Source organism: Urocitellus parryii, chromosome 5 (assembly GCF_045843805.1).
Source record: "Urocitellus parryii isolate mUroPar1 chromosome 5, mUroPar1.hap1, whole genome shotgun sequence".
Taxonomy (NCBI): Eukaryota; Metazoa; Chordata; class Mammalia; order Rodentia; family Sciuridae; genus Urocitellus; species Urocitellus parryii.
In genome coordinates, this window is record NC_135535.1 from 10097954 (window position 1) to 10125591 (window position 27638).

Sequence of the window (27638 nt, forward strand, 5' to 3'; positions counted from 1 at the left end):
CTCCTGCTCAGCACCGGCACAGCTACCTAATGGCACCCGAGATGGACCAGTTCTACAGGTCCACCATGGCCATCTACAAGGTGAGCATGTGGCAGCCCGGGCCAGGTGTGGAGGACAGGCCTGCTCCAGGAGCAGGGGGCAGCCTCAGGCTGCAGGTGCTCTGGGAAGGAGGGTCTGGGCCAGGCTGGGCAAGCAGTGGGCAAGGGAATGGGCATTCCTGGAGCCATCAGCCACACCACCCAACAGGACCCCAACTGCGCCTGCTCTCAACAAGGAGGATGGGGCCCAGGCCCGGCGGGCTGTAGCTGCACACAGAGGGCTGAAGAGCTGAGCCGAGATGGGAGTCCCGATGGGGGGAGCTGGCCCAGCATGGGGAATGGGGGCTCTCTGTCTCTGTCTCTCCCATTTCTAAGCATCTCAGTCAGAACTATTTCATCTCCGGAGGTTGCCACAGTCACCATAGGCCCTTATTGAGCTCCTGCTGTACGCAGGGCCCTTTTACATGTAAGCCTCACATCACCCTACCTGTGAAATAGGAAATAACCACCTCGTCTGATAGATAAGAAAACGGAGACCACAGAGGTTAAACAGCTTGTTCAAGGTCACAATAGAAGGGATTTGAATCAAGACACAAGTCCAAGGCCAAGGCCAAGGCTTGGACTATCACAAAGTGCAGCACACAGTGACCCACAGTGATTCAGCCGTAAACTTGCTCCCAGGGGTCTCTTTGAGAAGGGCAAGATTGACCCCCACCCCTGAGGCGGCTTTCAGCAGCCCCATCTGTTCAGCCCTGTGAGACCTGGACGCGGACAGGGCCATTGCCAATGGACAGGCTCAGCCCAGGGAGGAGGAGAATCTTTGAAGTAGGCTATCCCAGGAGCTGGGGCAGGTGTGAGGGCAGGAGCTGGCTGTGAGGGGACCTTGACCTAAAATGGGCCTCCCCAAGTGGCCTCTGAGGGACCTGCAGCTGAGAGCCGGGTCGTGAGTCACCCCAGTTTTCCGGGCGGCTCCCGGAGGCTGGAGGCTTCTCAGCAGGGCCAGTGCCCCTGCTCCTTGACCCTGTCTTCATCTCCGTGCCCTGCCTCCCTTGCCCTTGGGTCCAGAGCATCATGGAGCAGTTCAACCCTGCCCTGGAGAACCTGGTGTACCTGGGCAACAACTACCTACGGGCCTTTCACGGTGAGTGCCCTGTCTCAGGTGCCCAGGCTCCCCGCCACTCGGCCTCGCCCACCTGCTTCAGTCCCCTGAGCTCCAGCCCATGTTCTCTGCAGCCCACACAAGACGTGGGGCTCAGCCTCAGCCCCACGCGCCTCACCTGCTCTGCTGCAGCCAGAGAGGCCATGCTCAGCCCTTCCTGTGCAGTCTCTGCCCCTCGATTCCAGTCCACACCCCCTGTGCCCTGTGATGCCCTCGGGAGTGAGCACCAGGCCCTGCGGGTCCCTCAGAGTCAAGTGCACACCCTGACATTCATTGCTGTGTCACCTGTATGCCACCTACAAAACCCACTCCCAGACCCAGTGCCACCTCTGCACCCAGCCTCACACCAAAGCTGGCCACCCTTGCAGGCACACTGCAGCACCCCTGTGTGGACAGTCACCCTCACCGGCCCCATGTGGCCACTCCCATCTCTCAGCACCCAACAAGGTAGAAGCTGAGGCCACCACTTGCCCTGCCTCATGGGACCACAGAATCGAATCCTGCTCTCCCACTCCCATGCCAAGCCCTGCCCCACCCCAGGCCAAGCCCTGCCCCGAGCCTCTCCACACACCTGTGCACACCCTCGTCACGGGCACACACAGAGGCTGCACCCCACCTGCAACGGACACAGTGGGGCATCCTGCTCAGGGCCAGGCTGGAGTAGAGCCCGCTCTGTTGCCCCTGGTCAATGCCACACTCTGCCCAGGGCACTCCTCCCCTCACCCACACACACTCCAGATCCCAGAAGGTCCCCTCCACGCACACTCTTCTGACCAAAGCGGGAGACCCAGAAGGTGGGGACGGAGGCCAGGCTGGGGCTGGGCTGGACGTCCCCTCTCTCCCGTAGCCCTGTCCGACGCAGCTGAGGTGTACTTCAGGGCCATCCAGAAGATTGGGGAGCAGGCCTTGCAGAGCTCCACCTCGCAGATTCTGGGTGAGGCACTACCCTCCACTGCACCCCATTTCTTGGGCCTGGGGGTCACTCCTCTCAGCTCTTGTCCGGGCCTCCCACTGGGTTACTGATGCCCCCGCAAGCCCAGGCCCCACACTCTGGGCCCAGTGGGGTCCTCTTGCCCGCTGGCCCTTCCAGGAGTCCCCCCCAGGGCCCGCCCAGCCTGCAGCTCTGAGCCCAGATGCTGATTTGGAGCCCCAGCTCCTCCCTGTTCCTTGCAGGGCTGCCGCAGGGCTGGGACAAGGGTGGCAGAGTCCCAAGAGCCACCTGGGAAATCCCTGGACTTTGGTCCCCAAATCCAGCCTCGGCTGTGGGAAGAGGGCAGGCGGGGCAGGCTCCCCCACACTAAAGCCACAGCCCCTCCTGCCCCTAGGGGAGATCTTGGTGCAGATGTCGGACACCCAGCGGCACTTGAACTCAGACCTGGAGGTGGTGGTGAGTATCGGTCGCCAGGCCTGGGGTCACTCAAGAAGTGGGCTGTGCTTCCACCCCCAGAGCCTTGTCAGGTAGGACCTCCTGCCCCCACCTGGCTCTGAGCGATGCGACAAAGGCCACTCTTCCCAGCAGCTGCCCTGGCCAGGTTCTGCGGGCACATGTCCTGCGATGGCTGGATTGGGCCACCAGAAGGCCTGGGCCATTTCCATCCCCATTTCACAGAAGAGGAGACTGATTCTCAGAGATCCAGTCATCGCTATTCCCCCAGAGAGAGGGGGAGCTAGGAAGAGAAGGGACCACTGCCGGGTGCACCGGTCCCGCCCGCCCCTTCCTCCTCACGCCACCTCTCAGGGAGCAGCACCCTGATCGGACCACCTCACTCAGGGGTAGAACCCTTCCATGCCCGGCCACCCACAGGACTCAGCATGGGCTCCCCTGACCCAGCAGCCCAGACCCCCAGTGACAGCCCAGCCACCTGGAAGAGCTAGCCTTCTGCACTGGGCCGCTGTCCTGCTGGTATCCCAGCCTAGAGTGGCCAGCCCCTCCCCACTGCCCAGCAGGGTGTCCCTGCCTCCATGACCCCTCCCCTGACCCCCAACAGCTGTAGCCACCCCCCTGCTGACCCCACAGGTGCCTCTAACTGCTCTTGGCACGTGGCAGTTAGGAAAGGGAGCGCCGCAGCCCAAACACTGGGCTCAGAGTCCAGCACCACCAGTCGCTGACCGTGCCTCAGTTTACCTGCCTTGTAGGGCTCCCAGGTGGATGGAATGAGTTAGTAAGTGTGAACCCCCGTGACCCCCTGACCCCACGCCCTGCCGAGCCTCAGCTGAATGACCAGCAGCGGGATTCAGCTCGCCTGGACACGGGGTGCTGAGCAGGGGCTGGGGGGTCTTCTTTTCCCTGTAGCTCCAGGATCTGGGGGTCCCAGCAGGGCTTCACGGAGTGTGGAAGGTGCTTGGCTAGGTGGAGGGGAGCAGAGAGCCTTCCGGAAGGACCCAGCTCCGGGCGGAAGTAAGGCAGAGCCCAGAGGCTGGCAGAGTGGGGAGAGGGTGGGCCTGAGGGTGAGGTGATGTGGGGCTCAGAAGGAAACTCAATCGACTGTCCCCAGACGGGGTGAGGGGGTCCGTGGAAATCAGGGTGCTCTTTGTAAGATACCATCTGTTTGGTGCAGAGACCAATTTTACCAGCAAAACGTGTGTATCACATCCACAGAGGAGCACACCGCCCCGGGCCCAGGGCTCAGCCCTCCCTGGACACTGGGGTTGGCTCTAAGCCCCCGGCCCCTCGGGGCGGGCATTGGTTATGAAGCCTGCGGCTTCCTGTCCTGTGTTCAGCGGCTCTCCAAGCCACTTGTGGTACACCTGTGCTGGCCAGGGGTGAGCTCTCCCAGGCCTGCTCTGTAAGGGGGGCTGCCCTCCCCAGGCACGGTGTCTTGGCTGTGACACTGGGCAGGCCCCCAGCCAGGGCTGTGCCAGGTAGGACAGTGTCACCGTTGCCTCCACCTGGAGCTCAGTGCCAGGCACTGATTGGGCACCAGAGGCCCAGCAGCAGAAAGCCCTGTCCCCACCGAGGGGCAGACAGGCCGGGCTGCGGCTGGGTGGACGCCTTGGGTGCCAACCTGCTGTGGACGAGAGAGGGCCCGTAGCCGTGTCTGGGGCCATTTTTGGCAGGCGCTCAAGGAAAACATGACAGAAAGGGGACGCTGAGAGAGGCCTGCAGGTGGTGAGGGGGTGTACCAGGAGGTGGCCGGGGGAGCTGGCGAGCCGAGGGGACGCCGTGGAGAGTTCCACAGCTGCAGTGGGCAGCGCGGGCCATGGGGGGTGACGGGCCGGCACCAGGCCACTGATAGCTGTCCTCTCTACGAAAATGCCACCACGGGTGGATTCTGAGCGAGAAGGGACAGGACCTGGCTCGGGTGTGTGAGGGGCTGGCTTCGAGTGGTTTTGTTGTTGTTGTTGTTTTGTTTCCGACTTTTAAAAATTGCAAACTAAAAACCAGATACAGGGCCTCCCATGGAACAAACCAGAGCTGGTGAGGCCAGCCAGCACGGAGGCCGCTCCCAGGGGTGGGAGGAGGCCAGCCTCCTGGACCCTTCCTCCTCCCCGTCCCCAGAAGGGGCCTCTGGCCTGAGCTGACACCCGCTTTGCTCCTTCCTGTTTGTCCCCTGCATGGACATCCCGTGACACGGGAAAGAGGCTTCACTCTTACAGAAAATAGCCTGGGGTTCCTCCTAACCTGCTGGTCCCCTGCCTCCATTTCTTTTCCCTTCTCTGTCTGTGGGAGACCTGGGCAGATCCTAGGTTCCCCGTGAAGCTAAGCGGGTGCCCGTCCTGCCCAGGCTGGCTCGGCCTCCTCTGTCCCAGCACATTGGCAAGACCGAGGGACGGCAGTGTGTCTAGGCCATTTGTACATCCAGTCACGGCGCTGTGCCCAGAGCACAGGGAGCCAGAACACCTGAGGACAGGGCTGCCCCGCCTGCTCTTTGCCCCCAGCCGCACAGTTCACCTGGGAGAAGCCGGAGAAAGGCTCAGTCCTTCCCTTTAACTCATCAGTCCTCAGGAGTGAATTTGCTTCCTGTCCCCTGCCCTGCGGGGACGCATGTGATTTTCCACCAGCATCAGAGCTGGGGTGTAGCTCAGGACGGAGCACGTGCCCAGCTCGCACGAGGCCCTGGGGTCCAGTCCGGGCTTAAATCTTGTATGTAGATCTGAGCCCATTAGATGTGCTTCGGTCCTTTGCTACCGTTATCTGCAGGGACGTGAAAGTGTGCGTCTCTGGCCTGTGGTGGCCTCCTCTGTCTGCCTGGTCCTTCCACTTTGGAAGGACTCCAGGGGCTTTGACAGCTTTTCTGCTAGCCTGCAAGACAAGGAGCCCTGGCCTCTTTAGCTCCTCTGCTGCTTTAAACGGGGATCTGACCTTCTCCACAAGCCTAGTGTCTTGGGTTTTATTGGCCAGTGGTATTTTGAGACCACAGTCTGGTTCAAGGAGCCTTCGCTGACCTGTGCTTCCAGCTCTCCCAGCGGCCTGCACTGTGCACGTGTAGACACCTCCTCACACACGTCCGTACCTGCATCTCACTAACACACAGCTGTCCCTGTGCACCCCTACACAGAGAGAGCTCTCTAGAGACACACAGGATTAAATAGCCAGGCGGGATGGCGCACACCTGCAATCCCAGGGGCTTGGAGGCTGAGGCAGGAGGATTGCAAGTTCAAAGCCAGCCTCCACAATGGAGTGAGGCCCTGTGCAACTTAGCTAGACCCTATCTCCAAATAAAATGTAAAAAAGGGCTGGGGATTTGACTCAGAGGTTAAGTGCCCTTGGGTTCAATCTCTGGTACAAAAAAGGAAAAAAGTTAAAATACTTCAAATAACCACGATCCTTCCAGTCCAGCCTCAGCACTACAGCGTATTCATTCATTTGTCTTTGCTGAGGATGGAGCCCAGGGCCTTGGGCACGCCAGGCAAAGTGCTCTGTGCTGAGCTGCATCCCCGGCCCTTGAATAACATTTTTTTTAATCTCTTTTTTTAAAAAACGTTTTAGCGGGAAATGGATACAATACCTTTTATATATAAATTTTAGTTGTAGTTGTCAACACCTTTATTTTATTTATCTTTATGTGGTGCTGAGGGGCCCCCATGTGACAGGCAAACGCTCTACGCTGAGCCCCAGCCCCAGCCCCACCTTGAATTACATTTTTAGACTTTGGTTCCCTTTCTTTACTTTTCTGCTAGGGACACCTATTGTCCTTATGTAGGTCTCCACGGCCTACCTTCAACATCTGTCTCTTCCTCTGGGATCTGTTTTTCACTTTTTTTCTTTATTTCTATTTTGTTCTGCTGCCAGACACTATGGTTTAGTGCCTGGAGCTAGGACCTCACTGTGAACACGGATCTGTAGCCACAGGTATTTGCAGGTATTGGTTTTATTGAGATATAATCACATACTATAAATTCAGAACTTTTGAGTATATGAGTAGTCTTAGGCGACCATCTTCTCTCTAATTTTGAAGCATTTCATTACCCACCCAAAACCTGTGGACATGTTGCTTCATTGCTTTTTTGTTTAAAATTTCCCTTTCCTCCTTTTTCCTTTACATCTCTCGTAAGGCGTGGTAGTTTATTCACTCTCATGCTCCTTATAGTCTGATCTTCATTACTGAGCTGACGTTTTACTTTTTAAATTTCTCTTTCTGTCCTGAATTGTCACCCATTTCTGTCTCGTATCTGCTTCTTAATGGTCGTTTATTTATTTATTTGGTGCCAGAGATCAAACCCAGGGCTTTGAGCATGCCAGGCAAGGGCTCTACCGCTGAACTACATTGCCAGTCCTTTTTTCAATTAAAATAAATTTTTAAAAAATTATTTTGTAGTAGGGATTGAAGTCGGGGCATTTTACCACTGAGCTACATCCCCAGCATTTTTCTTTCTTTTTTTTTTTTAAGATACAATCTCACTAAATTGCCGAGGCTGGCCTCAAACTTGAGATCCTCCTGCCTCAGCCTCCCAAGTCTTTGGGATTACAGGCGTGCGCCACCACACTGGCTTTCTTAGTGTCTTTAAAACTGCAGCTTGTGTTTTCCTTCTGTTTTGCTGATCTTTCTGGTGTGCTTCTGTGTCTGTGGAATGTGACTCTGTCCTGGGTTCTGTTTTCTCTCTTAGTGACTGTCGACTGGATTTTACTTCACAGGTCGTTTGTTGCTCTTTATGATGGGAAATGAGTTTCGCTCTGAAATTTGGGAGGAGGCGCAGTGGGGCAGTTTCTCACCGTAGCAAGACTCTCCCTATTGTTATATTTTCCTAAAACATGGCAGCTCCCTTGTGGGAAGCCTTTCTGCAGCCTCCTGGTTCTGATCCCTCCCATGCTTTTGTGGCTTTCTCTGTCCCTTAAGGGTGTCTGTGTCCTTTCCCCCGTCCTGGGATGGAGCTGGCTGATCACTTTCAAGAGCTCCTGGACCCCCAGCTGCTCCAGCCCTGGGGCCTCTATGAGGGACCCCGCACTGGCCCTTCGGGACTAGCAGGCCCCCCTCCGGGTTTCGGCTGCTGTTCAGAGTGGCCTGTGTGCGGTGCTCCTGCGCCCAGGACCCTGGACACCCATTCACCTCCAGGCCTCCTGCTCCCTGTGCTGGCCCCCACTGATCTCACGGCGGACAGTGCTTGTATCTGGGGGCTGCAGGACATAGGGGGTCCCCTTCCCTTCCGGGGGGTGTGTGTTGAGAACCCCGAGGGGGCCAGAAGCTATAGGGAGCACTGGCCTCACCCAGACCCTGTTTTCCCCGGGATCACGCACCTGCGATAAGGTCTGACTTATAGATTAGGTGCAGTAAAGATTATCAGCAATAACTAATGACAGCAGAGAAGTGCTGGGTCCGGGCCCACACCTGCAACCCCAGTGGTCAAGTCCAAGGTCAGGCTGGGCCATTGAGCAAGATCCCGTCTCAGAAAGGAAGCAAACAAAAAATATATATATATGCAGAACAATTATAATTATATACTAAAGCAAAAGTCATTTAAAATTTGTGAATCATTTATTTCGGGAAATTTCCACTTAGTATTTCCAGACCTCAGTTGTCTGAGGGCATCTGAAACTATGGAAAGCCAAAGTGTGGGTAGGAAAGAGCCCCTGTGTTGTCGCCGACTTTGGTTCTGAAGGCTGTCCCGAGTTTGGGGTTCACACTTCAGCCTCTCCCTCTGTCTTAAGAACCGCCCTCCCTCGTCCCTCCCCTCCTAGCCCCGGGCTGACTTGGATTCTCGTGGTGAAGTTCCCGTGCACTACAAGCCCAGCTGGTAAGTGCTGAGTTTCGAGTTAACAGCCGAATGGGCCACAGAACCTCATGCTGAACGAGGTCCAGGACATTTCCATCAGCCCAGAAAGTCCCTGTGTCCCTGTCATCAGTCACCCGCCCCCCCCCCCCCAGGGACCACCATGTTCTAACTTCTGTCCCTCGAGGTTAATTCTGCCTGTTCCAGAACGTCACAGGAGCAGAATCAAGTGCTTTGTTTTCTCCTGTGTCCGGCTCCTCTCCCGGCACAGACCTGCGAGGCCAGCTCGTGTGGTTGGGCTGCGGACATCTGTCCTGTTTCACTGCTCGGTCCTCTTTGGTATGAGCATGCTGCCATTTGTTTACTGGTTCCTGCGATGACGGTCACTTGGGTTATTTCCAGTGGAAGGCTATTATGGGCTGATACTAACTTTCTTGGGCAAGTCTTCCTGTGGGTGGAGCTGGCTACAGAGCCGGGAGGGGACGGCGTGGGTCATGGCATGGTGTGTCCTTAGTGGCACAAGGTGCTGCCCGAGCTCCCCGCGGCCTGGGACTGTCCCCCACTCTCACGGCTGTGAACGATGGTGGCTGCTGCTCTCACCCCGGCGGCTGTTGGGGACCGTCTTTTTCTCTGGGTCTTCTGGTGCATGGGGAATGGCAGCTCCGCATGGCCCTGCTTTGTAACAACGTTTATGGGGCCGATTAGACATTTGTACACCTTCTTCCACGGGAGTTTGTTTAGGGCTTCGCCCATTTTTTATGGGGTTGGTCTTCTTGTTGACTTTCAGGAGTTCTTTATTTAATCAAGAGATGATTCCTCCCTCCGCAGCCTGGATGGGGGAACTTTCCCAGTCTGTCACCTGTTTCTCTGTTCATTTTTCTTAATACTTTCCATCTTTGATGAGCATGAATTCTTAATTTTTGTAAATAGTCCACGTTTACGTACCAGCCAAGAAATCTGTCATGGGGGAGGTATTAAAATACTGACTTGTCCTCTGTGTGTGGGTCTGTTCCTGGACCCGACCCCATTCCATGAACTTATTTGTCTCCTGCCCCCAGCGCCGCCCTGTGTCAGCTGCTGTAGCTTTATAATGGCTTCCAGGACCCTCTCTTAAAGTGCGGCCCAGGGTAAGGTGTGCAGAGAGCGTTCCTCACCTGATCCTGGGGGCAGGGACTTCTTTTTATTGAAATCAAGTAGTCTAAGAACTCCTTTGTTGTTTTTCAACATTGTTTTCTCCCTTCAACATCCTTCGTCTTTCCATATAAATTATGGAATCAACTTGTCCACTTCTTCCAGTAAAGCTTGCTGGGATTTGTGCGTGTGTGTGTGGGAGGTACCAGGGACTGAACTCAGCGACACTCAACCACTGGGCCACATCCCCAGCCCAGGGTCTCACTGAGTTGCTCAGCGCCTCACTTTTGCTGAGGCTGGCTTGGAACTTGTGATCCTCTGTCTCAGCCTCCTGAGCCGCTGGGATGACAGGCGTGGGCCACGGTGCCTGGCCAGCTTGCTGGAGTTTTGAAGGATTGTATCGATCTGTCACTCAGGGGTCGTCTTAATGTCGCATCTTCGGATCATGAATATGGGATATCTTCCGTTTATTTACTTATCTACTTGTTTTTCTGGCCCTGTTCTGCCTCCCCAGCACAGCAGGCTTGCTCGTCTTCTGATGGACTTGCTCCTAGGTGTTTGGTGTTTGTTGAAGTCGTCGTAAATGGCCTTGCCATCTTATTTTACTAGACTTCTGTTTTAGTGGGATGACGCTGATCCTGTCGTAGAGTAAAGGCCCAGGGGAAGCAAAAGCAGGAGCAGGAAGGCCAGAGAGGAGGCCAGTGCCTCCTGGGGAGGGCTGAGGTGGCCGGGAAGGGGTGGCCGCCACGGGACTGGTGTGGGGGACATCGGAGGGAAGGTAGTGCCAAGAGCATTTTCTGAAGCTCCAATACCAGGCGTGAAGGAAAGAGAAAAGTCAAGGACAGTGCCGAGGTCTGAGCCTGACCAGCGAGAGGGCTGGCCCTCAGCCGTGCCGTTTCCAGAAGAGCTGTTGAGGGACATGGGGTTTTCCGTGGTCGGGCCGAGCCTGCGGGGCGCGGGGGTGCTGTGCACCTGGGGCCATCGGCTCAGGGCTGAGCAAGCTCACCAAGGGCGGAGCAGGACAAGGAAAGGTGCCCAAGGCCTGTACCCTGGAGCAAGCCAGCCTTAGGGACCAGGGGACAGGGGACTTAGCACAGGACAGAGGAGGAGCAGCCAGGGAGACAGGAGGAAGACTGGCGAGGGCCAGAAGAAGTGGAGGGAGGTGTTTCCAGGCAGAGCGAAGGTCAGCCATGGGAGAGGGCGATGACAGGACAGTCACTGAGGCCCAGCAGTCACCTAGCCACGTGGGGGCCGGAGGGGCAACAGGCTGAGCTGAGGGAGCTCAGGAGGAGGCGGGAGGAGAGCTGGGGGTTGGCCGGTGGAGGCCATTCTTTCCTGAGAAAGGACTGAAGAGGACTCCTGGGGGCTGGGAGGACACGCCACTGACCTTACGATGCGTGTCTCACCACTGGGACTGCTCTCAGCTTCCTGCGCTTCTGTGTCCAGAAGCTTTCAGAACCCTCCTCTGAAGTGTGTGGCCCAAGTGTGGTGTGCAGAGGGAGGTCCTCAGCCGGCCCTGGAGTTGGTGACTTCCTTGTGTCCAAAGCCACCTGCTGCTTACCCACAGTCCTCCGGTGCCCACAGCAAGAACTCAACCTCTCGGGAGGCCCACTTCCTCAGGAGCTTGAGGAAGACTCCCGCGAGCCCGCGCCCGGCGCTGTGTCTCTGCCCCACTGTCCATCACAGCCGCACAGCAAGAATGGCCGCGGCCTGCGCTGCTCTCAGGTCACTTCCACGCACCTCAGATCCCAGGCGACAGGAAGCAGAGGATCCGTGCTGCCCGGCATGGAAGTGGCATCTGCATAAGCGACTGTCCTGGGCATGGGGACACGGTCAAGGGGACAGGAAAGGAATGAGTCCTGGTTTCCTGCCGCTCTGAATCCCCAGAGCTCTGGAGGCTGCGTTTTAAGGACATTTGGAAAGTGCTCCTGCGCCCGGGCCTCCTGGGGAGGGCCTCCTGGGCCTGCCAGGTTGTGCCCTCCTGCTGTCCCCCAGTGACCCCCCTGCTGGGTTCTGCTTCCTCCTGCGAGGTGCCTGCGGGCCAGCCCTGCCATGATTAGGCCTTCCCTGGCGTGTCCACTCTGTCCATTTTGTCTCCTGGGCTCCAGCAGGAATCCAGGCGGCCTCTCTGTGGTTCCGGGTCTTTATCAGAGCTCTGGCTCCGCAGGGGCCTGGGTTGGAGCCCCCGTCCCAGCCCCACATGTCCCATGAGCCCTGTGGGTTAGGTTGGGCCATCGTGCAGGGGCTGAGGATCTCAGGATCCCGCCTGTGGAGTCTGAGCAGGGATCCTGGACGGCCCTTGGAGGGACGCAGGCCAGGAGGCATGGGGCCCGCAAGGAGGCAGCCCCCAGCTCCACACCGGCACAGGATGGGGAGACCCCCTTCTCCTGGAGCCCAGCCTGTGGAGGCCTCCCGTCGTGTCTGTAGTCCTGCCCGCGTCCCCCTTCGGTGCTTCCCAGGACGCACACCTGGCAGGCTCCATTCTTAGCACCTCTGTCCCCAACACTCACTGGCAGTGATGGCTCAGGGTTTTAGGGCTTAGCCAGCAGGGGGAAGGGGCCCTCAGCTCCCCAGCAGACCAGCACTTCCCTGGATTTGGACACAACCACGGGAGGAAACTTTAACTTTAGAAATGCTACAGCACACTGGCTTTCCCGCACACCGGGGGCACTGCCAGCCTTGCTTTTTGGCGTAGCACCCCTGTCCCTGGGGACAGAGCACCTGTGCCAAGCAGGCGGACCCAGGGTGGCGGTCAGGCTCCCGTGGGGAAAGGGTGAGCAGGGGTGGGTGGGCTGGAGCGAGGGGGTAGCTCCTGTGTCCCCTGTGTAGCTTGTGCCCAAGGGCAGGCGGCTGGGTGGAGGGTACCTGAGTCATGGAGGAGACCACCCAGCCCACAGCACCAAAGCTCATCAGGTCCTGTAATAGATGGGAAACGAGGCTCAGAGAGGGTGGCCACTTGCCCAAACTGCTGTCCTGAGCCCTGCCGCCCACCACCGCCTCCCCAGGTGGTCAGACACCCACTTCCTGCTTGTTAAGAGAATCCCCCAGCTGCCACCCCCCCAAGGCCCCAGCAGTTCTGGGCCCCTTTGCTGGGCCAGGCTCTGCCCATGGTGCTGAGGACAGAGGTGGGCAGGACTTGGCTTATGCCACAGCAGCTCCAAGGGGCTTGAACGTGGCCAGGGACACACTGTGCCACGTGGCTGCAGGAGGGAGCCATCGATGAACAGATGTCCAGAGCACATGAGGGCAGGGGAGGGGCCGTGGCTGCTGCTGGGGAAGCAGGAAGTCTCAGCAGAGGGCAGGGAAGCTGGCACTTGGGGACTGGTAGGAAACTGAGCAAAGCACCGACTAAGACTAACCCAGGAACCAGAAAACTTGGACGCGTTGATCAAGGCTGTGTGGTGAGCTGGTGATTACCTGCTGAACCACATGAGCTGCCCCCAGCTAAGTGAGCTTCTCATCCCCACTTCTCTGACCGGTGGGCAGGTGCCTGGTGTGTCGGGAGTATAGTGGGCAGCATACTGCAGCAGAGAATGCCGGGGGGTGCTGGGGCCTGGGAACAGAAGGGCCGCCCTGATCAGCCCCACCCTGCACTCCACACAGGTGCAGACATTCCATGGAGACCTGCTGCAGCACATGGAGAAGAACACCAAGCTGGACATGCAGTTCATCAAGGTGAGTCTGCCCTCCCCACCCGGCGCCCAGCTCCCCACAGCAGGCCACCTCCCCCAGCACCTAGCATTGACCAGGCCCAGGTTAGACACATTCCCAGCCCTGGGATGGGTGTCCTGGGCACTTGGACCCCTGCCTCTCCACCCTCCCCAGGACAGCCGGCAGCACTACGAGATGGAGTACCGCCACCGAGCCTCCAACCTGGAGAAGTGCATGTCTGAGCTGTGGCGCATGGAGCGCAACAGGGACAAGAACACCCGGGAGATGAAGGTGAGCGCTGGGTCCAGTCTCAGGGGAGCCCCCAGCACCCCCTAAGCCCCCGCCCAGCACCAGCCCCACGAGGCCAGCACAGCTGGAGAGGTCGGCCAGCTCCCGTGGCCCGGGCGCTGCTGGAGACCAGGGCCACCCTCGGCACCCCGCCTGCCCGGGGGCCTCCTGGCCTGTCCCGGGTCCCTCCTGGAACCCCAGCACCCCTCCTCCTGCCCAGCCAGAGGGCCCTGCCCTGGCCAGGATTAGCCCCCGCCTCTCCACCTCCTCTCCTGCCCCTCTAAGTGAGCCCGTCTCCCTCTGAGCGTCTCCCCTCCCAAGTCGGGCCTTGGTGATCTGGGCCAGCACATCCTCATTACCCAACCTCCTGGGGCCGCTCTGCTCAGGCCTGTGCCCCGTGCCAGGGGCAGGGTGATGGCTCAGGCACCCCGCCAGGGGGACACTGAGGATGCCCACGGGGCAGGCCCGGGAGCTGGGACCGGCTGGGGGGGGGTGCCAGGAAGAAGCGGCTAAGTCAGGACCCACAACCAGAGCCTCCCGCAGGAGAGCGTGAGCCGGCTGCACGCGCAGATGCAGGCCTTCGTGGCCGAGAGCCAGCGCGCTGCGGAGCTCGAGGAGAAGCGGCGCTACCGCTTCCTGGCCGAGAAGCACCTGCTGCTCTCCAACACCTTCCTGCAGTTCTTTGGCCGGGTGAGTGCGGTGGGGGGGGGCTGCGCCCCAGGTGGCTACACACAGGAGTCCTCCTCCCTCCTTCCTTCATCTGGGCAGAAATTGATTTTTTAAAAATATGGTGCCAGGGATGGACGCTGCAGGTGCTTGACCACTGAGCCACACCCCCCCGCCTTCCCCCTCCCCTCTCTCCACTTTCTGAGTCACGGTTTCCTAAGCTGCTGAGGCTGGCCTCGAACTTCTGATCCTCCTATCTCAGCCTCCAAGTTGCTGGGATTATAGGCATGGGCCATTATGCCCCACCAGAAATTGGCTTTTTTTTTTTTGTACCAGGGATTGAACTCAGGGGCACTCGACTAACAGGGGGCTAAGATCAGCATCTCATTGGGGGGTTCTTCTTCCTGCCAAGGAGGGTGTAAGCCACCTGGAAACTTAAAGTCATAAATAATAGTGAAGAACAAAACACAAATAGTCAGAAATATATTTACAAATAGCAGAGCCCTGATAACTAGCCCACCTGGGGGCTGGAACTGAACAAGGAAGACAGCTCCGTCGTTTATTTAAGGGGCACATCAAGGGCGGAGTCTTGCTTCCTGACGTCTTGAGTCAGCAGGTTGATTGGCATCTGGGCAGGTCACACCCATCTCAGGTGCTGTGTGGGGCTCCGCAGAGCGGGACAGAGAGCCACAACGTCTCTGGGCAATTGGCTGGGGATAGTCACCAGAGATAGTCTAGAGTCTGGTCATTCCCAGACACTAGGCTTCGATGCACAGTGACCCACACACATCCCAGGGATGGCTGGTGACACACAACCATGGAGCCCTATTTAGTATTTTATTTAGAGACAGGGTCTCACTGACCCTAGCGCCTCGCCATTGCTGAGGCTGGCTTTGAACCCAAGATCCTCCTGTCTCAGCCTCCCCAGCCACCGGGATTGCAGGCGTGTGTCACCGTACCTGGTGCAGAAATGGATTTTGTTTCACTCTGTCCACCCATCTTTGCTTGTTGCTGTGTCTGTGTCACCATGTGTCCCCTATCTATCCCTCTATTTGTGATTTTGCTTCTGCGAGGCCCTTGGCTGGGTTGTGATGTGCTGGAGCTGCAGGAGGGAAATGGCCACTCGCTGTGGCCAAGGGCAGGGCTGACCGTGCACTCTGAGTCACCACAGAAGGTGGTGCCCTTCACCTGTCCCCTCCACAGACCTCTCTAAGCATCGCCACTCTGGGGACCAAACTGCCAGCACATGGCCCTTGGGAACCCCCTCAACTGTGCCCAAGCCACAGCACACACTAGCGCTCACCCTCGGAAAGGGTCCATCAGAACCTCCCTCACCCTGAAAGCCCCAGCACCACTGCTGACCTCCTCTCTGCCTCAGAAGATGCACCTGTTGTCACTGTCGACATTTCACACAAAAGCCACCTAGCGAGTGTGTCCTCTGTGGCTAGCACTCACGCCCGCATTTTTTAGTTGATGCGTTATAGTTGTATGTCACGGTGGGGTCTGTTGTGACAATGACACGTGCATACGTGCACACAACACGTGGTGGCACAGTATAATCTGGCCACCGCCCCTCCCCAGCACCTCCCCCCTCCTCCTGCTCCCCACCCGTCTCTTTCCTCTGTTGATCTCCCTTGAATTGTCATGAGGTCCCCACCCCACACCCACCTCTCTTTCCCTCGTTCCTCTCTAGTTTCCCCAAATAAGAGAAAACAAATCACCCTTGACCTTCTGAGTGTGGCTTATTTCCCGTGACACAATGGTCTCTAGTTCATCCATTTTCCTGCAAATGATGAGAGTTCATTGTCCTGACGGCTGAATGAACTCCACTGTGTGTAAACGCCACGTTTTCTTCATCAACTCATTCCCGATGGACACCTGGGCTGGCTCCGCCATTTGGCTCTTGTGAGTTCTGCTGCTATGAACGTGGGTTTGCGGTTGTCACTCGAGTAAGAGACTCACTCTTCAGGGCAAATACCAAGACGTGGTCTAGCTGGTCACTGGTGTTGCATGCTTGGCCTTTTGAGGAGCTCCACACTGATTTCCATAGTGGTCACACAAACCGACGACCTCATGAAGAGTTTCCAAGTGTCCTTCTCTGCCCGCATCTTCTCCAGCACCTACTGTTGTTTTCTCGAGGACTGCCCTTCTGACTGCTGAGAGATGAGATCTCAGTGTATTTTGATCTGCGTTTCTCTAGTTGCTAATGACGTTGGACATTTTTTCATGTTTGTGGCCATTCGTATTTCTTCTTTTGAGAAGTATCTGTTTCATTCATTTGCCCACGTGATAACTGGGCTATTTGGTTTTTGGTGTAAAGTTTTTTGAGCTCTTTATAAATTCTAAATACTAATCCTCTGTCCAAAGAGCAGCAGGCAAAGATCTTCTCCCATTCTGTGGGTTCTCTCTGCACATTCCTGTTTCCTTTGCTGTGCAGAAGCCTTTTAATTGGACGCCTTCTCGTTTGTTAACTCTTAGCATTATTTCCTGAGCTTTAAGGATCCCATTGAGAAAGTCATTGCCTGTGCCTAGATGCTGGAGTGTGGACCCTACGACTTCTTCCAGGAGTTGCATGGTTTCTACTCTATTTCCGAGGTCTTCCATCCATTTTGAGTTGCTTTTCGTGGAGGGTGAGAGATAAGGGTGAAGTTTCATTCTTCTACCTATGGATAGCCAGTTGCTACAAAGGCTGCTTTTCTCCAATGTATGTTGTTGTCACCTTTGTCAAGGATCAGGTGACTGTAGATGTGTGTGATTGTCTCTTATCCTGGACCATCGGTCCGCGAGTCTGTCTTTAAGCCAGCACCGTGCAGTTTTCGTTACTGTAACTCTGTAGTATGATTTGAAGCCGATGTATTGTGACGCCTCCGGTTTTGCTCTTTGGTTTAAAACTCCTTTGGCTATTTTGGGTCTTTTAATTTTCAAAATTAATTGTTTTTTCTTTTTGCTAGTTCTGTGAAGAATGTCACTGGTATTTTGATGGTGATTGCACTGAATCTGTATATTGCTTTTGGTAGATAGTCATTTTAACTATTAATTCTGTTTCTCCATGAACATGAGAAGTCTCCATCTGCTGAGGTCTTCTTCAATTTCGTTCTTCAATATTCCATAGTGTACATTGTAGAGGTTTTCATCTTTGGTCTGATTTATTCCTAAGGTTTTGTTTTTGTTTTCGAGGCTATAGGGAATGGAGTGGTTTTCCTGATTTCTTTTCCAGCTGATTCTTTGTTGGGACATAGGAAAGCTGTTAATTTTTGTTTGCAGATTTTGTAACTTGCTACTTTGTCAAAGTTTGGTGTTTTTCTTTTTTAATCTTCTAAGTACAGGATCTTATCTGCAAACAGTGATGATCTAACTCTTTCCTTTCCTGTTTTTATCCCTTTTATTTCCTTCTCTTGCCTAATTGCTCTGGATGGAATTTCTAGCGCTTGTATTAAAGAAGAATGGCGAGAGTGGACATTCTTGTTCTGGTTTTAAGGAAAATGTTTTCGGTGTTTCCCCATGAGGTTGGCTTGGGTTATGCACACCTGTATGATGTTGAGGTAGGCTCCTTCCTTCCTAGTTTCTTCCATGTTTTTTTATCATGAATGGGTGCTGAATTTTATCAAAGGTCTGCTCTGCATCTATTGAGATTACTAAGAGATTTGTATCCTTGATTATATTGAGATGATGGATCATATTTATGGATTTGCATATGTTCAGCCATCCCTGCATCTCTGGAATAAAACCATCTTGGTTGTGATGTATAATCTTAATATGTTGTTGAACACAATTTACTAATATTCTATTAAGTATTTTTGCATCGAAGTTCACCAGGGATACTGGTTTGTAGTTTTCTTTCCTTGGTTTTGGTATGAGTGGAATACTGGCTTTGTAGAATGAATTTGGAAGTGCTCCATCCCTTGCTATTCATGAAATAATTTGAGGAATACTGACATTTTTTGTTTGTTAGTTAGTTTGTTTGTTTTGTTGTTGTTGTTGTTGTTGTTTGGTTTTTTTGGTACTGGGGATTGAACCGAGGGGACTTAACCACTGAGCCACATCCCAATCCTTTTTTATTTTTATTTTTTTAAAATTTTGAGACAGGGTCTTACTAAGTTGCTTAAGGCCTTGCTAAGTTGCTGAGGCTGGCCTCTAACCTGTAATCCTCCAGCCCAGACTCCTTGGATTACCAAGGCTGCAATATTGGTTCTTCCTGAAAGGTCTGGTAGAATTCAGACGAGAATCCATCTGGTCCTGGGTTTTTCTTTTATTACTGCTACTGTCTTATTACAAGTTATTGGTCTGTTGAGGTTTTCTGTGTCCTCTTAATTTAATTTTGGCATATTATGTTTATCTAAAAATGTATCTATTTCTTCTAGATTTTCCAATTTATTAGAATAGAAATTTTCAAAACCGTTCCTGATGATCTGCTGGATTTCTGTGACGTCTGTGGTGATTTCTTCTTTTTTATCTCTAATTTTATTAATTCGGGTCTCCTTTTCTTCTGGTTAGTGTGGCTTAGGGCTAATCAACCTTGTTTTATCATTTTAAAGAAACAACTCTTTGTTTCATTGATCCTTTGTATGGTTTTTTCATTCTCAAGTGCACTGATTTTGGCTCTGATCTTAATCATTTCCTTTCTTCTGCTGGTTTTGGAATTGGTTTGTTCTTCTTTTTCAAGGTACTTTATGTGCACCAATGGGTTGTTTATTTGGGACTTTTCCTATTTTCTTATGTAGGCTCTCATAGCTATAAACCTCCTCTTAAAACTAACTTCCTAGTGTCCCAGGGACTCTGGTGTGTCGGGTCACTATCTCATTTGAGTCTAAGAATTTTTAAATTTCTCTCCTGCTTTCTTCTATCACCCATTTATCATTCAAAAGTGTATTGGTCAATCTCCAGGTGTTTACATATTTTCTTTGTTTTTTTTTTAATTTTTAAATTTCATTCCATTATGATCTGATAAGATACAAGAAATTACAGCAACTTTCTGTACGTGCTAAGAGTTGCTTTGTGGCCTAAAGTAGGGTCTATTTTGGAGAATGTTCCAGGAGCTTCTGAGAAGAAAGTATATTCTGCTGTTATTGGAAGAAATATTCTATAGATGTCTGTTAAGTCCATTTGATTTATAATATTTTTCAGGTTCAAAGAGTCTTTACTGAGTTTGTGTCTGGGTGACCTGTCTAATGGTGCGAGAGGTGTATTAAAATTGCCAGGATTATGGTAGTGGGTCTGTCTGAATCTTCAATTTAAGTAGTGTCACTTTTATGGAATTAGCTGCACCCACGTTTGGGGTGTAAATATTTTTTTATATCTTCTTGTTGACCTTCTTTGTCTTTTCTGATTAATTTTGGTGTGAAATCTGCTTTGTCAGATATGCGTGTAGCTACTTCTGCTTGTTTTCAGGATCCATTTGTGTGGGATGTCAATTTCCATCCTTTCGCTTTCAGCTGAGGCTCTCTTGGTCTGTGAGGTGTGTCTCTTGCAAACAACATTTAGTTAGACTTTTTTAAAAAAATCTATTCTGCCAGCCTCTGTCATTTTTGGGAGGCAGGTACTGGGGCTTGAACTACACTGAGCCACATCCCCAGCCCTGTTTTATATTTTATGTAGAGACAGGGTCTCACTGAGTTGCTTAGCCCCTTGCTTTTGCTGAGGCTGGCTTTGAACTCACGATCCTCCTGCCTCAGCCTCTGGAGCCACTGGAATTACAGGTGTGCACCCCTGTATCCGGCAGCCTATGTCTTTGATGCTATTATAGAGAGATTTATTAATCCCTGCCATTTTGATTTATTTATATTGTTTAATTTGGTCTGTTTCTCATTTGCCAGGATAATTCTCAAATGATATTTGTTCATTTGTGCTCTCTGAGGTTTGTTTTTTTATTTCTTCTGTGTGGAGTGTTTCTTAAGTACGCTCTGTAGTGTAGGGTTAGAAGTCATGAATTCTTTTAGCTTCTGCTTATCGTGGAAGGTTTTGATTTCTTTTTCAATTCTGAAGGATAGCTTTGCTGATATAGCAATATGGGTTGACAGTATTTTCTTTTAGGACTTGGAACACATCTTTCCAAGCCCTTTGGCTCTTAAGAGTTTGTACTGAAAAATCAGAAGTAATTCTGATTGGTTTGCCTTTAAATGTGACCTGATGTTTTTCTCTTGAGGCTTTTAAAATTCTCTCAGTACATCAGGCCTTTTACCTATAATGTGCTGAGGAGAGGTTCTCTTTCGGTCTTGTCTATTTGGGGTTCTGAATGATTCCTGACTCTGGTTGTCTATCTCATTCTCAAGGTTTGGACATTCTTCTGTATTATTTCCCTGAAGAGGTCATCGGCTCCCTTCACCCACCTCTCACAACCCTCCTCACTCGGATACTGCCCTAGAGTTCCGTATGTTCTGATCACGGTTACTTATATGTTTAATACTCTGAATGTTCAGAGGATAGAATATTAATGACAAATGAAGAGCTCGTCTCCATTGAGGTGGCAATAGTTGACAGGACCATAGGTGGTCGCCGTCTATGCCCGACTCTGTTTCTTTGTGAGCACTGCACAGAGAGAGCATCCAGGTGGGGGTGCGGACCCCTCCCCTTTTTGCGCTGCTCTCTGAGCTGCTGGTTGCCTGGCCTACAGGTGAAGCAGCCTGGAGTTACTCTCAGCTTCCCTTCCCCCGTGTGAGGTAGGATGGGATGGGAGGGCTGTCAGCTGGGGTTTGCCGACCACATGGGTGCCCTCCCAGGGTGGAGCTGCCGCAGTTCCATGAGTGGAGTTCAGGTGGGTGGCACTGGAGTCTGACCAGGCCTCAGGGCTCTGCTGGTGGCATCTACTCAGGAGAGATTAGATCAACATCCCAGGGCCTGCAGGTCTGTGCTGGGAGTGTGGCTCTCAGGAGCCTCCCTAGGAGTCTTCTGGTGGGACAGTAGACCCCTCTGGTGCCCAGGAACACAGACTTCCGGGGTGGATTCCCCCAGTGTGTTCACCCCACCTGTTCAGATCCTCGACCCCCTCAGCTGGTCACGTGAGCCACCAAATGCAAAGCAGAAGTGAGTTGGCTCCCTTTGCTGTTCCCACTTGAATGCCCTGGGGACAATCCTCTCTGGGCCTGTTCCACTCTGTTCTGCCAGGTGTACCTGGGCTGTGGCAGGCGCCTGGGGACAGGGTGGCGGTGTTGGCTCCACCTGCAGGCTCCACACAGCAGCTGCAGAGCGGCTGCCCGTGCTCCCTGCGGCGGCTGAGAAACACACTGAGCTTTCTGATCCCCAGTGCCCAGTGCAGCCCCTGGACCACCTGGGCTCAGGCTGCTTTTCTGATCTGGGTTTCTCCGGACCAGATGGTCCTGTCACTCTATTCATAAGGCACAGTGGGAACAAGAGTTGAAGTATCAGTGCTTGGGCACAGTGAGGTGCCCTTCTCATTCATCCCAATAGTCCATGTTTAGACGTTTAGACGGTGACTTGGCTCGGGTGTCCACAGCAGGTGAGGACACTGTCCTGGGATCGCACCTTTCAGTGCCCTTGACAGTGGCCTCCGAGCAAAACGTCTGCTCCTGGCCACTGGAAAGGCGCCAGTGAGCAGCCACTGTCTCAGGCGGGCTTGCTGCTGTGCGTCGGGATCCTTTCTTATCACTCATAGGAACTTCTAAGTGTCGCTGAGCTGCATTTGGAGATGACTTGCTGTCAGTCCACGGGCATTGCTCCCCGTTTCCCTTCCCCCAGCGACCCCCACTGAGGAGATGAACTGGGTTCAAAAGAGCTGGCGGCGACATTAGGCTCAAAAACGGCGGAAAAGCGCCGGACACAGACGTAATTTTCGTATGGAGGGTGGGACGGCCCTGTGACCTGAGGGTCCGATGGAAAAGAGAGCCCGCACCCGGAGTCCCTTTATTTTTAGAGGGGGACCCACAAGGGAGTCTCGAGGCAGGCGATGAGGCCCCACGGGTGTCCTGCGCGTGGCAGCGAAGGGGGAGTGGGCTTTGCCAGGCCAGCGCCCAGCTGGGGCTCCAGCAGGATGCTCACTCCTGGGCGGGCGGCTCCCACATTCCCAGTGGGTTTTGCCATATGGAAGAGTCCCCCGTGGCCAGGTGTCCCTGTGCCTCTGTCCAGAGTCAGGGTTTGCCCTGCTCGGCGGGCTCTTCCTCTCCGCATGAACCTGGGATTCGCCCCTGGCCTCGGCCTCTAGGTCCACACAGAGGTCCTTCTGGTCCTTCCAGTCCGGCCACCTGCCGGGGTGGGGGCAGCTGAGCGCTGTCCAGGTGGTGTCTGGGGGCTGTGGTCGTCCCTCCCAGGACCCCCTGGTGCCCATGGTGTTTTCCCCAGATGCAGACAGAAACCCCTTTAAAGTTCCATCTGCAGGGTGGGCTGAGTGTGAGGCAATCTAGAAATGGTAGCCTGTGAGCTGTGCACTGTGAGCCTCCCTTTGCTTCCTGCCTCTGGGACAAGTGCAGCGAGGCCCCAGGCTTTGCCTTTGGCTATTTGACTAATTAAACACTGCAGGAGACGATGGGGTGTCCACTGAGCAACCAGGCCAGCCAGTGGGACACTCAGAGCCTTCCTCCTCGCTGCCTGGTGGTGCTGGGCTGGGTTCAAGGAAGGAATCATTGAAAAGTCTGGTCATAAAGGGGGCAGGATGGTGCACACCTGTAATCCCAGCAACTTGGAGGCTGAGACAGGAGGCGCTCAAGTTGGAGGCCAGCCTCAGCAACTTAGCAAGATCCTGCCTCAAAACAAAAAATTTAAAAAGGGTTAAGGATAGCTCAGCAGTAGAGTGCTTGCCTGGCAAGGGGAGGCCCTGGGCTCCATGGCCACCAAATCCCGAACACAGGAGAGTCAGGTCCACCTCCTTCTCCTGCTTCCCCATCCCCCCCTCCCTCCCCTTTGTCTGACCCTGAACTCCTGTTCTCCCCCTCTCCTGTGAGTGGGCCCACACGTCAGAGAGAACCTTCAGCCTTTGCTTTCTGGGGCCTGGCTTATTTCACTTAGCAGCGTGGTGGCCTCCCAGATGGGTCACCTCCCAGAGGTCATTCTTCTGCGCATGATGACGTATCAGCTGTGCCTCAGCTCTGTGCCAGCAGGTGGCATTGTTGACCTGTGCAAACAAGGTGTGGAGTCTTCCACCTCAGCCTTCAACTTGGCCTGGAGTAGCTCATGGCAGACTACAGTTCACAAAACGGAGTGGGCAATGTCGGGCACCCCTGGACACTGCTGCTGCGGTCACTCAGAGACAGCCCGACCTCCAGGCTGGTTGGCACAGAAGGGCAGGTCCCCAGCAAGCGGCTCACTCCCCTGGGACAGTTGGTTTCTCCGGGAGTAGCAAATCCCCAGGATGTTAAAGCATCTTAAAATACAGGAAATGATCAAAGTTGCGGCAGTCTAACATTTACAGGGACTCTGTAGGTGTGGACTGCGCTCAGCTGCTGCGCTCCCTGTCCTTGAAAGTGTTCAACAGGAGCCGAGGCTGTGTGGGAGGTAGAAATGGTGGCCTGTGAGCTACAGGGACACACTGGAAACTGTTTGAGAGGCCTCTTTCAGAAAACCACTCAAAGTGGCTTAAATGAAAAGGGTCAGTTAATTAGAGAGATTTCGGATATAGCTTGATCCAGGTGCACAAAAGTATGCCCTGGGAAATCCGCCACCGTCTGATGCTTAGGTCTTAGCTTCCTGTACTGGCCCCACTCTACCTGGGCATGGCCAGACTGTTCCAGGGTAGGTACTGGGCTGGGGTCTTCGGTCACAGCTTTGGGGAGGGAGCGTGCCTCAGCCCATATCTTGTCATCAGGAGGATGGGGCCGCCTGGTGGCCAGGCCTGGGCTTCTCTGCTACCCCTGAAGCTGCCGGCAGGACAAAGCTCACAGGCTGGGCCCGACAGGGGCAGCGCCTCAAGGAGGACTGGAGGGACCTTGACACAAGCGGGGGCGAGGGTGGGCAGTGAGCGGCCCGAGCGGCCCCCAGGGGTTCCCGGTTCCTCCCAGAGGACATCGGCCATCCCGAGGTTCAGGGCCCGCCCAGGAGCCCCAGTCTCCGGGGGCCACCGGACGCGGCTGACCCGTGTCCTCCCGGCAGGCCCGGGGCATGCTGCAGAGCCGCGTGCTGCTGTGGAAGGAGCAGGCGGAGGCCAGCCGCAGCCCGTCGCGCGCCCACTCCCCGGGCCTGCTGGGCCCCGCGCTGGGGCCGCCCTACCCCGCGGGCCGCCTGACGCCCACCCGCCTGGACATGGTGAGGCCCTGGGCGCCCCCGCCACCCTTCGCGCCCCCGCCGCTCCGGGCGGGGCCCTGGGGCCCGCGGCCCGCAGCCTGGAGCCTGCGGCCCCCCAGGCTCCCGCCCTACGCCGCGCCCCTCGGGCCGCCCTTCCGCCCCGGCGCGGCCTCGGCGCCCCCGTGGTGGCCCGGCCGCCGGCCCCAGAACCCCTACGCCGACGTCTGGGACTGGGGGTGGGGGTGGGGGCTGGACTAGGGCGCGGCCGCCCCCGCCCGCCCCACCCGCCCTGCCCTCTCCCCCGCAGCCCCCCAGGCCTCTGGGAGAGTTCAGCTCCCCGCGCAGCCGGCACGGCTCCGGCTCCTACGGTCCTGAGCCCGCCGAGGCGAGGTCCGCGTCCCAGCTGGAGCCAGACCGCCGGTCCCTGCCCCGGACGCCGTCGGCCGGTGAGTACCCCGGGTTGGGCTCCAGCAGGAGGGATGGAGGGCAGACTCCTGGGAGGACTTCCCGCTCATGCTCCGCTGCGCTCTCCGCCTCGCAGCCTCGCTCTACACCAGCAGCTCCCAGCGCTCGCGCTCCAACTCTTTCGGCGAGCGCCCGGGAGGCGGCGGCAGCAGCGGGGGCGCCAAGAGAGTCCGCGCCCTGGTCTCCCACTCCGAGGGCGCCAACCACACGCTGCTGCGCTTCTCGGCCGGAGACGTGGTGGAGGTGCTAGTGCCCGAGGCCCAGAACGGCTGGCTCTACGGCAAGCTGGAGGGCTCCTCCGCGTGAGTGGGAGCAGAGGGCAGCGCGCAGGGCGGGGGGCCTGGGGGAGAGCTGGGTTGGTCGCCAGAAAGGGAGTGTGGAGGGACCAGGTGTCCGCAGGAGAAAAGGGGAAGTTGGGGGCCTGCTGGACCAGGCAGTGCGGCCCAAGGGACTTTGTGGCAGGACAAACTAGCGGTGCCCACTCCCACCATGGAGGAGGAGCAGGGCCTGAGTGAGTGGACACGTGCTCTGGTGGCCGCTGTGGCCCCAGTCCATGGGAAGATGAGTGGGGCTGGGGATGGCCACAGGCAGACGGAGGGCTGGAGGGCTGGAGGGATGGAGGGATGGAGGGATGGAGGGATGGGTGGGGGACGGTGGGTGGCAGAGGGTGGGGGACTGCTGGGTGGGGGGGACCTGGGCCAGCGGGCGCTCTGGTGGATGCGCAGTAGGCGGCCAGAGGGAGGCCGCCCAGGTGGATTGTGGGTCCTTGGCCCAAGATGTGAGTGAAGTGCAAGGTCGGGGCTGGGCAGGTGACAGGGACGGGAGCAGAAGGGGTCAGACGCCTGAGAGTGTGGGTGGAGGCCGCCCTCCAGTGCCCGCAGCCGCCCCGTGGGAGCGGCCTGCCCGGGCCTGACACTCCCCTGCTGGCCCAGGGCTGCTCCCTCTGTGGGAGGGTGACAGGAGGGGTCATCTTAGGCACATCCCTGAAAACCCGCGGAGGCTAGCCAATGGCTGTATCCGTGCCTGGGGCCTCTCGGCCTGGGGACATGCTGTGATTGGCTCCTGGGGACATTTCCCGGGTGTTCTGAAGAGTGATCTGCCACCTGCCACCGTGTCCCTCCTGCGGGGCCAGCTGCTCTAGAGGGGCGCCCGGGTGGGGGTGGTCGGCGCTGGGGGGCAGCCGTCCCGGGGTCCTGGGCCTGCTCAGGGCCCCTGGCCTCTGCCCTGCAGGAGCGGCTGGTTCCCCGAGGCCTACGTGAAGCCTTTGGAGCAGGTGCCCGGGAGCCCCCTGAGCCCTGGGAGCCCCGTGACCTCCGTGAACCCCGCGAACGAGCCACCTTCCAGGTACCTTCCTGGGGTGGGCCTGTGGCCGCGGCAAGGGGAGGCAGAGCGCCACACCCTGGGCACAGGGAAGGTCATTGTGTCCATCCCCCTGCCTCCCTGCAGGCGCTCCCTCGTGCTGACCCCCTCTCACCCAGGTCCAGAGAAAGAAGCTGGAGGATGCTCAGGGGACCAGCAGATGGGGTGGGGACACCAGGGACGACCCCTGAACCCCGCCTCTCCCTCCTTTCTCTGGACCCAGGTCCTACCCGCTCCGGGGCACCCACAGCCTTGATGACCTCCTGGACCGGCCAGGCCACCCCGCAGCGTCCTCCGAGCACTGGGACGGCCAGTCTCGACCCCGCACCCCAAGCGGGGCCCCAGGCCGTGTCCCTAGCCCTGCGCCTGCACCCTTGCCTGGCAGCCGCCGAAGCAGCATGGGGGGTGTCAATGACGTCAAGGTAAGTCCCCAGCCGTCCTCGGCCCTCGGCAAGGAGGCGGGACAGGGAAGCCTTCCTGTGCTGCCTGGCAGGGCCCCCATCTGTCCCCAGGCTGCCCCTCAGTGCTGGGAGGGAGGGACAGGGTCCTGAGCCTCAGGGAGGGAGGGGACAGGTGTCTCAGGGATGCAGCCTGGTGTCCTGGGGTGGAGGGCGCTGACAAAGTGCCCCTCTCCTGCCCAGGACAGAAAGGCCCCGTCCTGGGGCCACCGCAGGCAGGTGAGGAGGGAGGGGACCTTCCAGGGGAGGGACAGCCTGTCCCAGGAGATGGCGCCTGCGTGCCCAGGGCTCTCACAATGCCGGGCTCCTCTCCCCAAGTCTGGCCTCTGCGTCCAGGCCTTGGCCTGCTGGGGTGCCCAGGGCTGGCCTGACCCACCTCCTCCCTCCCCCACAGAAACTGATGTCCTGGGAGCAGCACCCGCCAGAGCTCTTCCCCCGGTGAGTCCTGCCATCGGGGCAGAGGGCAAGTGGGGGTGAGGGGTGATGGGGTGGCCAGGATGGCCCGGAGGTGGAGCTGGGCACCCTCCCTGGCCCCGGGTGGCCGGGAGCCTGGACCCTCATGGTAGCCTCTCCCTCCACACAGGGGCACCAACCCCTTTGCCACCGTGAAGCTGCGTCCCACTGTCACCAACGACCGCTCGGCACCCATCATCCGCTGAGGGGCGCCCCTGGGGGGCCCGAGGTGGCCTGCGCACCTGCGTGGAGCTGTGTGGTGGCGGTGGTGGCAGCAGCAGCCCCCGTGGATCCCAGATGCTGGAGCCTTGCCCCCGAGGGGCCTTCCCCACCCGCCCCTCAGCCGAGGGCTCAGGACAGCGGCCTGTGGTCTGGCTGACGCAGCACAGCAGGGGACTGAGGGACAGAGCAGCCTCTTCCCTCAGGGGCCCAGAACTCCCCCAGGGCCGCCTCCTGACCCCAGCCCTGCCCCCACTCTCCCCGTGGGGAGGAGACCCCTGCCCCCCACGTGTCCCCTTTCCCTTTTGTAAAGGATGAAAATAAAGGCAGTGGGCGTGGCCCAGGTGTGGTGTGTCTGACTCGGGGACAGGCCGGGAGCTGGGGAGGGAGGACGGGGTCCATGACGTTCCTGGGAGGCCCTCACTCTGGCTCTCC

General features: G+C 56.5%; 1 protein-coding gene across 1 annotated transcript; it reads left to right on the forward strand.

Annotated features, from left to right (window-relative positions):
- Window positions 1-27271, forward strand: Baiap2l2 (BAR/IMD domain containing adaptor protein 2 like 2). The gene is made up of 14 exons (XM_026411504.2): window positions 1-80; window positions 1104-1179; window positions 2045-2131; window positions 2523-2584; window positions 13081-13152; window positions 13303-13419; window positions 13960-14106; window positions 24118-24270; window positions 24557-24695; window positions 24791-25016; window positions 25945-26058; window positions 26297-26495; window positions 26926-26969; window positions 27115-27271. The coding sequence occupies exons 1-14, from the start codon at window positions 30-32 to the stop codon at window positions 27188-27190; spliced, it is 1563 nt and encodes a 520-aa protein (XP_026267289.2). The 5' UTR covers window positions 1-29; the 3' UTR covers window positions 27191-27271.
- Window positions 27272-27638: the final 367 nt, after the last annotated feature.